This window comes from Cebidichthys violaceus, unplaced genomic scaffold, assembly GCF_023349555.1.
Source record: "Cebidichthys violaceus isolate CVI_PGR_0920_01 unplaced genomic scaffold, fCebVio1.0.p SCAF_6, whole genome shotgun sequence".
Taxonomy (NCBI): domain Eukaryota; kingdom Metazoa; phylum Chordata; class Actinopteri; order Perciformes; family Stichaeidae; genus Cebidichthys; species Cebidichthys violaceus.
Genome location: NW_027176816.1, coordinates 2,161,166 through 2,175,843, shown reverse-complemented (window position 1 = coordinate 2,175,843; position 14,678 = coordinate 2,161,166). Strand labels below are relative to the sequence as shown.

The 14,678-nt window shown below is 41.7% G+C and overlaps 1 protein-coding gene across 1 annotated transcript in view; it reads left to right on the top strand.

Annotated features, from left to right (window-relative positions):
* plxna2 (plexin A2) overlaps window positions 1-14,678 on the top strand; it is a 179,012-nt gene that overhangs the window by 127,693 nt on the left and 36,641 nt on the right. Inside the window, exons 15-18 of the mRNA XM_068733107.1 lie at window positions 4,383-4,500; window positions 5,994-6,130; window positions 7,508-7,675; window positions 9,104-9,197. Of these exons, the coding sequence (XP_068589208.1) occupies window positions 4,383-4,500; window positions 5,994-6,130; window positions 7,508-7,675; window positions 9,104-9,197 (517 nt within the window). The remainder of the gene's footprint in view (window positions 1-4,382; window positions 4,501-5,993; window positions 6,131-7,507; window positions 7,676-9,103; window positions 9,198-14,678) is intronic.

Below are 14,678 nucleotides of genomic sequence, written 5' to 3'. Positions count from 1 at the left end.
CTTCCTTCAAGTAAAATGAAAGCAGTTGGGAAATTGGGGAATACTTTCTATGACGCCCATGTCTACAATGTATTATAATATTTTTATAATGCGTTATAATCTCTCTTATAATACATTATAATGTGATTCTAATTTACTCTAAGTGGTCGTTGTTTGCTTTAAGTGCTTTAAGCAAAGTAAAAAATGATTTTGTGTGATGTTCTTGTAGAGATTTAATGTTTTTATTCACTCTACTTAAAGCAAACAATGACCACTTAGAGTATCTTATGATTAAATTATAATAAATTATAACATATAATGTAAAAAAAGTCAGTCAGCGACCAACAAAAATTATACTTGATATTGTAAGTCGTTATCAAATGCTTTATAATGTGTTCTGGTGTTCTATTATGAATATTTATGAGTGCTAGAAGCAGATTATAACACATTATAAGTATGTTTAAAATGCATTGTGGACATGGGCGTCATACAAAGGGCTACTACAAATTGTTTGCCATATATTGTTCACAATGCAGCATGACCATTTTTAAATTAACATTAATCATCTCAATTAGTAAACTACACAAATCGCTTGCCAAGTCTCCTGATAGGCAACACAGAGCTATTTTTACTCACATTAAACTCAATTCAATTTATTGCTGTATAGCCCAAAATCACAAATTACAAATTTGCCTCAGAGGGCTTAACAATCTGTACACACACGACATCCTCTGTCCCAGAACCCTCACATCGGAACAGGAAAAAACACCCTTTAACAGGGAGAAAAGACCAAACAGGAGTTTTAATATAGTGTAGCAGCTAACAAACTGTGATCGATGCTGCTCTACCCAACGTCTCTGCCTTAATGAAGTGTGGAGCAGGTCCAGACAATCTGCCCCTGACATTGCTGTTCTCCCCCTGCAGCACACTGGCCCGGTTCTCTCTCTGTAGCTCATCTAGTCAGCAGCAATCCCACAACAGCTGTGTGTGTTTACTTGTGTTTACCTCCCTAATTGTCCCATGCTGTGCATGCATCACGTTAAAGCCTGTCCCGCTCACCCTGAACTAATGAAACGTTGCCCATGCTTCACAACTTGCCCATCTCCCAGAGAGCGTGTAGATTGAGAAACCCAGTGCCTTATGGTTGTTCAACCTCCCCAGGAGATGCAGACCTCGCAAGGGAAAGGCAAGGATATCACCCACATACTGCTAACTAAGAGGCTTCACCCTAAATCTATACATTTTGGGATTTGGTTTCATTGGTGAGGGAAATGCAATGCTCTCATATTCTCATAGAATAAATGCTCAGATGACAAATGCTCCAAATTAATCACACTATTATATTTTAGTTAGTGTGAAATTCTCCGTTAACTTGGAGTCAGTTAGAGAATAGTGTAAAGTTTGTAGCTGCACACTGAGGCACAGCTGGCACGCATACTCGTATGCACTCATGTAAACTCACACACAAGCTATCACAGGCGTGGCTCTCAGAGGAGACTTTAACCCTAATTCTTTCTTTGGCCTACTTCTGCCCTCAGAAAGAGAACAGCTCAGCACTGCACCGTGGCTGTAACACACATACTGTCAGCCTTATAGTGCTGTTACAATACATATGTCACACACATACTAACCTCTATAAACAGATTCTGCATTCATATGGCAACAGGTCAAGATTTAGGTATCTGAAGCGTTGTGGTTGCCGTTTGTGATGCGTGTGGTTTTAACCAATCACGTTTGAGCAGGATTTGGTTAAATGCAGGTAAACAGAACATGTGGAGAGCAAATCCGAAATGGAACCCACCGGGAGTTGTCCGACAATGATTTAGCTTTTTTATTGGTTTAAAATTAGCTTGTAAACTGGCTACTTTTGAAACAATCCGGTGGTTCACGTCGTTTCTCAACTCCAACTCCGGTCTTCTTTATCATAAGTTGCCAATCAGACTGAAAACACCAGAACCCGAAAAATGTGACCCTTGACCCCAGAGGCTTAGAGTTGTCAGACGGATAGCCGATGGGTTCCAAGATTTCACACATCCATGCACAATTGCTATTGACTAACTATTTATTTTTGAGAATTACATTTTCCCCTTTTGGTGGTATTTTGAAAAGATGTTAGAATGAACAGTGTGGATGACACACAGTATGTCTGTGTGGTTCCCAGCTCTTCACTGGGCAGTTGTAATTAAAACTCACTATGTGCCACTTGGCTGTAGGGGACAATTTGTCAGCAGTGCACTGATCTGACACCACTTTAATCCAATTAGGGACAAGCTAGGGAATTCATTTATATGGCATGTTGAAAAAAAAGAAAATTGACTGTGCAAAATTAAAAAACTAACCTATGACCCCTTTAGTCTAACTTTCGAAGGAGTTGGAGTCTCCGTGATGATGTTTCAAGCTGCACTTTTATTCAGAGCTTTTTCGGGGTCATGTTGGCTGTAGGTTCGATATGTGCTAGAGATCCACCGATCCCACTTTTTCAGTCCTGATTCAAATACCTGGACCTTGGGTATCGGCTGATACTGAGTGCTGCTATTTATAAGAATCATTGTATCAGATACCAATTTGGAACATTGTCACCGATCCAGCTATTTCAGTCAGTATCGGACCGATATCAGATATCGATACCGATATCGGTGCATCTCTATTATATGCGTGTCCTTATCTGACTGTTGCTGTTACTGTTTGTTTTGAGTCTTGATTCAGCCACCAGGATGGACTGGACTGGATCGGACAAAAACAAAAAGAAATACATATTTATGTGTCCCTTATGGTAGCACTTCAGAAAAGTGTGTGAAATCCTCTCCGGCTTTGAAGTAAAAGTCTCAACTTTTGTGTTTTTCAGCAGCGCTGATACTCCTCAGCAGCATTTTTTTTTTTATAGTGGCCAAATTGTGTCCTCATTAGAATTTGGTTTAAATTGGTGTGAAGTAAAGTAACCCTCCGGTTTTACGGACGGAGCAGGTCTCTTGATGGAGACAGAGAGGACACAATTGAATTTTCCATTTTGAAAAGCAAAAACCTATTTCCATAAATATGCCACTTCACAAAGGACCAGTATAGTTGGCCTTTAGGTGAGGAAAGCAAGCGAGTGTCTGTATCTCTGAGGCCATGTTAGAAAAAAAACCTCAGTTCTGTCCGTGAGTAAATCCTCCTTTAGCCACTCTCTTCCACATATTTCATCCAGCATCTCCACTTTGTAATAACCATCACTACTGAATGGTAAATGTATAGTTAATTCAACTTAAGTTGATAGTTTTTTTACTGTTAACAAACATTAAAATGATTATAAACTATATTATGAATTACTTTATTTTGTATCATAGCTGAAAAAACACTAACAATTACATTCTGATTAGATGAGTAAATTATTAACAGTTTACTGTTGCACACATTATAACATTTTATAAAACTCCATTAAGTATTTGTAATTATTACCAAAATATTTGCGAACCCTTAAGAAATAATTTGTAAAACATCTATAAATATTACATAGATAGATGGACCATGAAGCAATTACAAACCATTGACAAAATATTAACTATCTGTCTAAATAATGTTCATAGATGTTTTGTTTGTTTTTTTACAAATAATTTTGTCATTATTAAAAAATACTTAATATAACATGTTATAATGTGTGCAACAGGAAACTTTTAAAGTTACATTCATTACAGCGGTGTTGATAGTTTGTAATCACCATTCATTTTACCATTCATGCATGATAGTTATTATAAAGCGTCACCATCATTCAGATGATCAGTGCTGGAGCAACAACAGTTCTTCTCTGATTCCGTTGCCTCGTCACCACATATCCCATCTCTTTCCAGCCTGTGATTCTGTCTTGTACTTTACTGCTGCCTGGCACCACTGATCTATAGACGTCCTCATTTTATTATGTCATTTGATCTGGTCACCTGCAGCGCTTTGGTCTCACCTGATCACATGGCACAGTAAAGCTGTATTGATCCCGCTGCGTGATCTACGTTAGATGGCGCAGCACCAGAGCGGTCGGGGGGGGGGGGGGGGGGGGGGGGGGGCCTTGTTGTTGGTGGGAAATTTACTTCACCCGGGTCGGGTGTGCTGTAGTGCCAAGGGAGGAGGAGCACCGGTCTCATTTAAAGACTGTCATCCAGGGGGTCCTGGTCGATGCCTGGATGTGTCCCGTAATGAAATGAGTGAGACAACAAAAGAAGATTGTGTAGAGAGTGGAAGATGAATCGATATCAAGCAGAGAAGTGTTTTGATTACTTTCTCGCAACTTCTCTCAAGCGTTTAAACCTATAGGCAAGTTCTGCTCTTTAAGTTATTTTTTAAGAAAGATTGAGTTCACTCCATAGCTACTATTTTTTATTTTTTTGTATTATGTACAGTGATTTTGATGAATTATTCTGTGTCTTTTATAGGATTGTATGTGAGATGGATGCCGCTCCTGCAGACAGTCGACCTGGTCCAGTCCAGCTGTGCGTTGGAGAGTGCAGACCAGAACTCAGGGCTCGCTCCTCGCAACTTTACTCCTTTGTGGTATGACTGGAATAACTCTGTTTATGATAAAACATTAGTAAAATGTGCTCTACTCAGTGTGAAAACACGCAGTTAGTTCAATTACCTTGCAAAGTAATTGTTTATGCGCCACGGGCCAATAACGATGTGTGAGTTGCCATGCTTACCGACAGCGTAATTAAGCTGCTCTTTGTGTATGCTTGCTTCTTATTTGGGAAATAACATTCTTCCATAAACAGCGCAACGTTCCCATTAATGATCTCTGCGGCTCTCTGGTGGTGGATGCTCTTTGCTTTTATTGAGATACGATCATAAAGCAACATTTATATTGCATCTTGTACAAAACAGTTTTGCAAATCAATATATTCTTTACAACTCACTTGCTGCATAAAGTTCAGCATTGCTTAATGGATGGGAAAAAAATAATAATAATAATAATCTTGCGGTGCTTTAGGTAAATTCCTTAGGCAATAGCTCGTAGATGAAGTGTGATTGGATGGTTGTGCATGGTGGTAAGCGAGAGAAAGACATGAACAATCAACTTGCTGAAATGGAAAGCAAAGCTCCCGTCAGCAGGTAAACATTATCGACTCCCCATTCTCACAAGTTCGCGCACACATTTCCCCGTCTCTGTCATTTGCTGTCTGCTCAGCCTGCAGCTAACAGATAATCTTCGTTTTGCCATTTGCGCTCGCTCACACCTTCACAATTAGCACTCCCTTAACAATTAACAGCAGCCACTAATTACCCCTGTTGCTTTCAGGTTACGTGCTTTTGCGTGTGTCCCGGAAGTCACACTTAGCTGACAGTTTTGATCGATGCTCTCGGCTCTGCAGTAAATGCTATAAATCCTTTTTTTTCCCACCAATGTTACAGCTGCTACTCTGGGAAGCAGTGGAACTATCAAGAGAATAGTCCACGGAGCCTAGAATTGGCACCACTTGCAATTCCCTTGTATTGGAGGCCACCTAAAAAAAAAAAAAAAAGACACCATCACAGAAGCGTTCTTCAATTTTCCCGACAAGACACACTCCCTATGTGACTGTCTTTTCCAGCCTGCAATACTTATGCGTGTGTGCTAGTGTACATGTGTGTTTTGCGATATTATCGGCTCTCTGCTTGGATATTTCTCCATCTGTCTGTGTGACGGCGGGCTAGCTGCCTGCAGCTGTAACCACTAGTTATTTTCAGACTGTTTTTAAAAAGCTTCACTCAAACACACACAGGAGGAGGATCTCTCAGGGACTCTAAGAGCTCCCGGTTTTATCCTCTTTTCTCCCACCAGCGCTGCACTCTACTGCCATCGGCCTGGCAATATGAATAACTGTAATTTGCTTGGGATCTGCGATAATACGTGAAGGTATCAAGAGGTACCATAGAATTGCTGCCCTTTTTACCACTAGAAAATATCCCATCTTTTAGCTTGCCTTTTGGTCTCTTGCTTTGTTCTTTCATTTTGCTGCTTCCCTCTTCCTTTAGTTTGCTCTCTTACCCTGCACCTCTCTGTTTTGTAGACTCCCACGGTCACAGGTCTGTCCCCGAGCAGAGGTCCAGAGTCCGGGGGCACCAAAGTAACCATAATGGGAGAAAACCTTGGCGCCGGCAGCAGTGTCAACGTTCAGTTTGGAAACCAGACATGCGAGTTCTTTGGGTGAGACTTTCCTCTTGTGTTTTTCGAGGACCACAAAGGTTAATTTGCTTAAACAGCCTGTATGATCGTGCTTTTGCTTAAGACAGAGTATTCATGGAGAAAGGCTTTTCATTGCACTTTAAGGTGAAGAGGAAATTAATTCACTAAAGTGCAAATGAAAGACTCGCATTTGAATTTCACAGTTTACAGTTCCATCATTACAGTGTAATACGGATATAGGGAAGTGAAACGGATCCACTCACTGTGAATGTTGAATTGTCACTTACATTACGTTAAAAAATGAAAATCAACAGCGACATTTCATGGTTTGTTCGTCTTTGTTTTTCTCTTTTCCTACAGCACCTTAACACCTACAGCATCTATGCCTCATATAACAAAAAAATATTTACAGCTATTATCACAATTTTTTTGACTCAGTGTCTCTTTCACTTTTTTGAGCCGCTACATGCATCACTGTCAGGCAGCGTTAGATATATGGCATGCTGTGAGCAAATGAAAAGAGGACGGAAAAAAACAAGAGCTCTTGTTCCCTAGATGACGATGTGTATTACTACCATTAAAGAAGCTGCTATATTTCACGGCTTTCTGGTATTTTTTTTCCCCTTGATATTACTGAGAAATCCCCGAGGGGAAAGCCTCTCTCACTCTCCCTCTCTCAGAAACTTATGTAAATCTTAATACGGTTTTGATGACCCACTGCATTAAACTCTGTAATAATAGCTTTCAGAAAACCTGGTGCTCCTATGGATCGTTCTTCTTCTTTTTTATCCAACCCTCTCCTTCACTTTCTATCAATTTCTTCATCTGGTCACACTTCCCTGTTTTTCTTTATTCTCTTGTCTCTCACTCTCACAGCTTTCTTCCATCTCCCTCCACCCGGCCCTCCTTCCCTCTCTTAGTTGCTCTCACACGTCCTCCTTCTACTTTCCTCTGCTGTCGGCATCTATTTTATCTACTTTCCTCTGCTGTCGGCATCTATTTTAAGCCCCCGCCACAGTAGTCTGACTGTAATGTTGTAAGGTTGAGGAGTCAAGCCAGCTTTAATGAGATATGGGGCTAATTACTGGTTTGTGTTTCTCCACTGTATTCTTGGCATGGGAAGGGATGGGAGGTTGGGGGGCCGTTCTAGTACAAGCTCTCTGCTAATGAATTAGGACAAATTCGGGGGGGGGGGGGGCAGGAGGAACATGGAGCCTTGGAGAGGGAGGGGAAAGCATTCTTATATAATAAATTAATAAATTGTGCTTAAATTGTATCTTTAGTTCTACTTTTCAAAACGTGTAGATGCTTCCTGCACTCGTGTATAAGCTTTCCATAGACAGATGTCCATTACTCTGTATACATTTTGAAATAATTCCAATTATGCGTCACTTGTAGACGGACCATGACGGAGATCGTGTGCTACTCCGCCCCTTCCCTGTCTGGGGTCGGCCAAGTGCAGATCAGCGTCAGCGTGGACCGCGCCCAGATCAGGGAGAGCCTCACCTTCGAGTACATAGAGGACCCAACCGTCCAGCGCATCGATCCAGACTGGAGCATCGCGAGGTAAAGTCGCAACACTTGTCTCGTAGGATTGCAGCATAAAGACTTCACAGACTGTACGTGTGGGATGCCATTTTATATCCACACCCTTGCCAAACAACCCTGAGCTTCTGTCACCCAGAATAAGGATTTCCTCCCCCCACCACCACTACCACCGCCAGTCCAGGCCAGTGGCAATAAGCAGACTCAAGTCAATATTGCACTTTCAATTACTGTTCGGTTCTCTTCCAATTAGCGTGGATCTGATAGAACTGCCACAGCTCACAGATTGGGGAGGATAGTTACTGTTGAGGCTGAGATTCTCCTATCGAATTCAATGTTGATCCATGTGTTGAAGGACTTTGGCAGATAGACACATACACTACTAATTAAAAGGAAGAGAGGGATAAAGATGAAATAGCGGCTTAGTAGAACAATGTGCTATCAGAGGTGTGAGTCTACAGCAGATGGCTTGGGCTTAGAGACAGAGTGTAGGCGACGCTGCAGCAGAAGTGTGACGGCAGAGAGGGAGAAGAGAGGGGAAATGAAGGAAGGATCATCATATTGGTCATCGCTCTTTGCTTTGTAGATGGATGGATAGATAGACAGACAGATGGATAGACTGATAGAAAGACAGATGGATAGACAGATGGATAAATACTTTATTTCGACAAAGAGGGAGCAGAGGTCAGTGTGTGAGTATAGCATATCTAATTTATAAGCCTTTAGATAGCACAAGGTCCATCTTTAGTAACTCACTATCCACAGTTTTGAAGTGAACCCATAACAGCCTAATAACACAGACCCATCTGACATGTATTATTGCAACAGCTCTTGTGTGGTACCATCTTTATTCTGCACGCCACATTGACAGGCGCAACAACACAAACAACAAACATCACCAACAACCCAAACAGCTGCAGGGAGCGATGCACACCCAGCAGTTCCCCCCCCCCCCCCCCCCCCCCCCCCCCCCGCTTTGTTTGCGTGCTTTGTTCGTGCTGCTGTGTTGTGAAGCCCAGGACTACCACCGCATCCTTATATGCTTGAGCTGCCTCGGTATTTCAAACACAAATGTGCACCAGTTGATTGTAGCCGGCGAAGTCGGTTAAAAAGCATCTCTAATCATCCGCCTCTCCAAAGGCTATTATCTCCTTAAAGAAACTGAGGATGAAAGGCGGTTTGATGCGCTCATTTTTTGACTGATGGCGAATATTCAGACGAGAGATACGTCTGAGTTAGAAAGTTTAGTCTAGAATGGCTTTTGAATTACTTTGTTTCTTTATGATTTTTTTTTTTCTTTCTTACTTTACTTTTCTTTCCGTTTCGATGACTCCCTTTCAGTCTTTCTGTCTCTTTTTCCTCTTGAATTTTTGAGACAGAGAAATGATTTTATGAAGATGTTTATTTAAACCCTCAAAGTAAATTGGGTCTTCTTGTGTTTTTCCTCAGCGGCCACACCCCCCTGATGGTGTCAGGGACCAATTTGGACGTGGTTCAGGAGCCCAGGATCCGTGTCAAATACGCCGGCAGAGAGTCTGTCAATGTAAGAACCACTACCCTGTCTTAACCATAGAGCAAGTACAGAAAGTACTCCTTGAATACACCTGCTACATGCTGGGAAATGTATGCTAACAAGGTCCTGCTTGACTCACCACATACTGCTATACAAGCAAGCTAAGTGATGTTTAGCTTGGATAAAAAAAAAAAAAAGGACTATCTCTGCTAACAGCCCCTCCAGCTTTCTACGCTTCCCTAACTTTCGCTTAAACCAAGTTGTTCTCAAGCACTCCAACGATCATCTGAATAATGTAACTGGCAGTGAGAGTGGTCTGTATGCAGTATTTAATTAAGAGTTGATCCAAATTTTCTTCAGGCTAAATCACAACTCCAGCCCCCCCACCTGTCCTGTTGTGCTTTAGTGTCACACTAGTCATCCTGAACAACATGTTCACTTGTTTAAAGGGAGGCACTACAGGCAAAAACATCTTTTCTCATGCTCTGATCAATTTTGAGATTTGGGGCTATTTTGCTACAGACACTGTTTCAGACTACTGGAGCGAAAACATCCAAAATACACATTTTGGATGCACAGCTGTTTATTTGACAACACTTGTTACTGTTTGCATCTGTAGACCTCTCCTTAATGCCCCAAAAGTTAGCATTAGATAATGCGTTGTTTTTCATATTTTAACATAACATTTCTGGAAACTTGTAATATAGAATTTTTTTTCTCAAAATATTTTTTTTTTTTTTAAACCTGTGACTTTAATATATTTAATGCGTGCCTGGCTTTATCCAATGTTTTAGATTTTTGTTCTTAAAATATACGCAAATTAGGACATACTTAAGATCATGCCTCATTTTCATGTTTAAACATAATATTTCAGAAAACTTCTGATACAAAAAATAATTGCCTTAATATAATTAATGAGCTGGGGAAGTTTCATTGCGATATCTATTAGTTGTAATTTTCACCCTATTCATCAGGAAAAAGTCAAGGACAGTAGAGTTTGAGGAAAAGGGGTGTGGGTGGGTCATTGTTGGTGGGGTGGATGATCGGGGCCAAGGAGACTCCTAATGGGTTTCAATGGAAGATTAACTGCTTTCAGAAGAAGTCTTTGGTCAGCATAAAGAGGTCTTGTATAATCAAAGTCTTGGCTGTGGGAAATCGTTACAAATTGCATTTGAGCCCCTGTCCTGGGGCTCCTTGTTTAATTAAGAGGATGGGATTTCTCTTTCCGTGGTCTGGGGAAAGGTGGCGAGGGCAGACGAACGGAGAGTGAAAGGAGGGCAGAGGGGGAGAATAGGTAAAAGAAAAGAGCTCAATGCCCAGTAGCTACTGTTCTCCATACCAACACACTTTACTAACACGGCACAAACACTGTAATACCGCACTTCCCAACCGTTTTTGGTGAGTTTCCGGCAGCTTAACTGAAGAGGTATTTTGTATAATTTTTATTTGAACAATTGGTAACACTTTAACCCCCCCTCTTAAATGTTAAAGAGATGTTTATGACACGCTATAATGTAGTTGAAAACATTTATTAATGTCCTTTATAAAAGGTGCTAGTTGTGAATTTCAGAGCATTTCTATTGCCTCTCAACAGCTATCATAATGGCGAAAGCTGAGCTAATGGTGCTAACAGCGCAAACATTGGCAACAGTGCTGACAGAGCTAACAGTGTTTACCTGGGGAGGAACAGGAGGTGGGGCGCTGCCCTTCTGTCACGACGCTGTCGGTTGGGGCAGCGTTATCTGCAGTGCAGCGCGGCGGCTACGAGCTAGCCAGTGGAGCAGGCTCACATGCACTAACATGCACACGTTGCCGGCCCGGCTATGTCAGAAAAGCACAGAGAAGCTCTGATAACAAGAGAGACTTCATTCTCTGCTCAGGTAGACATTACTCCACTATATATTTACACAGCAAAATAGTTGTTTGCTGCTAGAACTTTTAATGTACAGCATTTGTCAACAATTCAACTTCTCTAATGAGCACATATTTTATATGATTCCAACTGAATTATGTAATATTGTCATTCATCCGAATTTAGATTTTCTTATTTTGCCAAGATACATCATTCAGAAACCTTGACAAAATGTACACTTGCACACAGACATTCATTCACACGCGTTTACTGTAGAATAAAAACCTGGGAAACATGCAAGTTGGCACATACTTAAACCAGTCTCACACATTGCACTCTTGTATATAGCCTCCTAAATCCCATGCCTCATTTATAGAATCTCAGGAGAGTTTAGTACACATGCATGCATAAACAAAAGCCTCCTCAATGCCACGTCTCGTTTGTAGAATTCCACACAGATTTGTCCCAACGTGCCTCTTCCCTCTCTGCAATTCCAAGCTCCCATCCCTGACAACAGTATTCTAAAATTGGCCTTAAGTGTCTGACTTGCTTAGTGAATGTTGCTTTACTAAAAATCTAAACTGTGCCTTGGGCTTTTGGTGCTACAATATTACCTCTTATAAGGACACAGTTTCCCCAAAACACCTTTTGTGAGTTGTAAAACAGTAGTGATTACAAGTAAAAGATAGATCTGGGCTGTTTTATGTTTTAGAAAAGAGAAGACTTGATAAGGGAGACACTCCCAGAGACCTGGCGGAATGGGATTTAACTTGCGTGTGTTCTGTGCTGTCTGGTTTGTCAGTTTCTGAGGCTTTGAAAGAGAGTTCTTCATCTTTGCCCTGGCTCATCTCTTCCAACTCCCCCACCTAGGAGCTTGCAAAAGAAGCCTGTGTCACTGTCTTGATTGGCCCCACAGCCACAGAGAATGCATTTCTATTAAATGCTAAGGTTACAATTACCCGCCCCTCATCGCCCCCCCACCCTCCCCGTCTACCCCTTTCCCCTTTTGTCACTGGAGGAAGGCAAACAGCAGAGCAGCCTATAGCAATAAGAGCTTCTGTCTGTCAGCCAGCCTTCAAATGATCACCTGTCTCCCACTAAATTGCCTCTCTTCTCTCCCTCCCTTGTGTCACCTGCACAGATTTACAAAGAGACCGGGAGAGGGAGGGGAGGGGGGAAGACAATTTTCTTTGTGAAATGCTCTGTATCTGTCACAGGTTTCACAATTGAAACATTTATCATAATCTTGATTAAAGTTAAAAGGGTTATTTTCCAGCTCCAGAACATTTCCCTGTCCCAGAAAGATTTCATCTACCGCATTCGCCACACTTAAGACGCCTGGACTGAGTGTCTGCTCTGCTGCTGATCAGAGAAAGTGTTCAGCACGGGTGTGCCAGGCTTCCTATCACGTCTCGGCCAATCAGGCTGATTGTCTGATACACTGAGCACTGGAGGCGCCGATTACACTGCAGGCAATGATAATCGACACTCAGAACTTACAGGAGCAATATACGACATTCGGAGCATTAATATCGCAGCAAACAACTATTTGCTATGTAAAGATATAGTGGAGTGATACACCTGTGCAGAGAATGGAGTCACTCTCCCTCTCTGTGTGTTGTTGTCCGTGGTTCTCCCCTGTTCTTTGTTGGCCCGGCCATGCCTGCATGTTAGTGCATGTGAGCGTGCCTCACTGGCACGCTCACATCTGATAACGCTGTCCTGACCTAACAGCGGCATCATGGCAGCGTGACACCCACCCTCTGCTTCACCCTCAGGTAAACACTGTTAGCGCTGTTTGCCGTAGTTTTTGCTGTTCGGGCTGTTAGCACTGGTAGCTACGAGCGAACGGCTTAAGCATCGCCATGTTGAGAGCCGTTGAGAGGCAATTTAATTTGTGTAGTGCAGCTGCTTGACTTGACTTTTAAAGAAGAGCCACTTGTTGATGCACAACGCAGTGCTTACGGGGGACATTTGAAATTAGTCACTTTATCACAAGATGATTCTTTTTTTTTTTATTTCGTCATTAGAGGAAAATGTAAGCTACTGATTCTATCTTTGCACAAGCTTAAATGCCACACGGGTTCGTTATGGACAGATCGGAGCTGAAGTTAGAATTCATGCCAGTATAATCAGTTGGTTGGAATAGCAGGCAGACAGGAAGATAGACAGTGTAGGAGTAACAACGTACAGGAAGGAACAGCCAGTGACTAGCTATCGAATGTTAGCCTCCAGGTGACCTTTGACTGTGTGACCCCCCCCCCCTCACATTTCTCCTACGCACATCTACACAGCCAGTCCATCTTATTCCTTATTCCTCTCTCTCTCTCTCTCTGTCTCTCTCACTGCTACCCTGGCCAGAGACCTTTGAATGGTTGAGTGGGCTGTAGCAGCACAGTAGATCATGGTAATGTATTCAGCCAGAGGGGTTGGAGTGTTACTGCCTTAAAACACCCGGGCTCCATCCAACACTGGAGAAAGAAGACAGATGAGGCCAAGATTCCAATTATTTTCTCTATCTGTTGACCTCAATTCACTTTATCAATGCTGAACAATGTGTAGCTTCTTTCCGCACACGGCCTAAAGGACTGGATGTACAATCGTATACTTGTGTTTGGCAGAAATTCTTTTGTTTTTATTGAGATAGAAAGCACAAATACATGTTGTTTGGAGTCAAAGCAGTGTAATGGCATGACTGTATATTGTAGCATTCTGAAGTAAATGCAATTGTAAAAAATAATCTTGTGATACAGAAGAAATCCAGTAATCCTTCTAAATCCTTTGGCTAGTATACAGAATGCAGTAAACATTAGTAAAAAAAAAAGTACTTAAAATCCATCTATTGAAAGGCAGAAGTCATGCTAAGGTGCTGTGATGTTCTGAAATACAATCACTTATTGCCCCACCCACCTCATTTGCTTCATCAAATGCCACAATGCCCCCTATACCCATCACTATTTACTTGCTCATCCATTGGATTTACAAACGGCACACTCACTGCCACGCTGCCTGAGAAACATCCCACTATAGCAGCAGTCTTCAACCCTGACAGGATTTATTTAAGTAAAATGGAGAGAGAGAGAAAGAGGAGAGAAAGTGAGGACAGTGTAGGAAAAAAAAAAAAAACCCCACAGTATCCATCTCTGGCAGAGCAGATGGTAGTCAGAGCTGTAGTTGACTTGCAAATGCCTTCGCTGTTTCAACGTGACAGTCACGAGGATGCTGCCGGAGCATCTGGGCCTGTCTATATAACATGTCACCATGCAAACAGTAAGAATATATCAAACTTTACTTGAACCCCTTTATCCGTTAAACCTTTTTAATTCCTACAAACTGATACGAAACACACGTTATATATTAAAAAAAAAACATCATTCATCCATGAATGAAAGGTTACATTATTAAAAACAAAAGTGAAATAACATTATCAACAGAATTTGAAGAGGTTATAGTGTTGACGTCATGCCGACGTTTTGTGCTGCAGAGAAGTCTACTGAAATGAGCGCGTTAACAGGCAACCTGTCCTTTCTTGTGAAACCACTTGTACCTCGAGAGGTGATAGTGAATCACTGAGACAATGTCATCAAACATGTAGTCAGTTGCTTTGTTTGAAGCATGTATCTCTTTTATATGTGTTCTTTATCCTTTAACGTTCTACT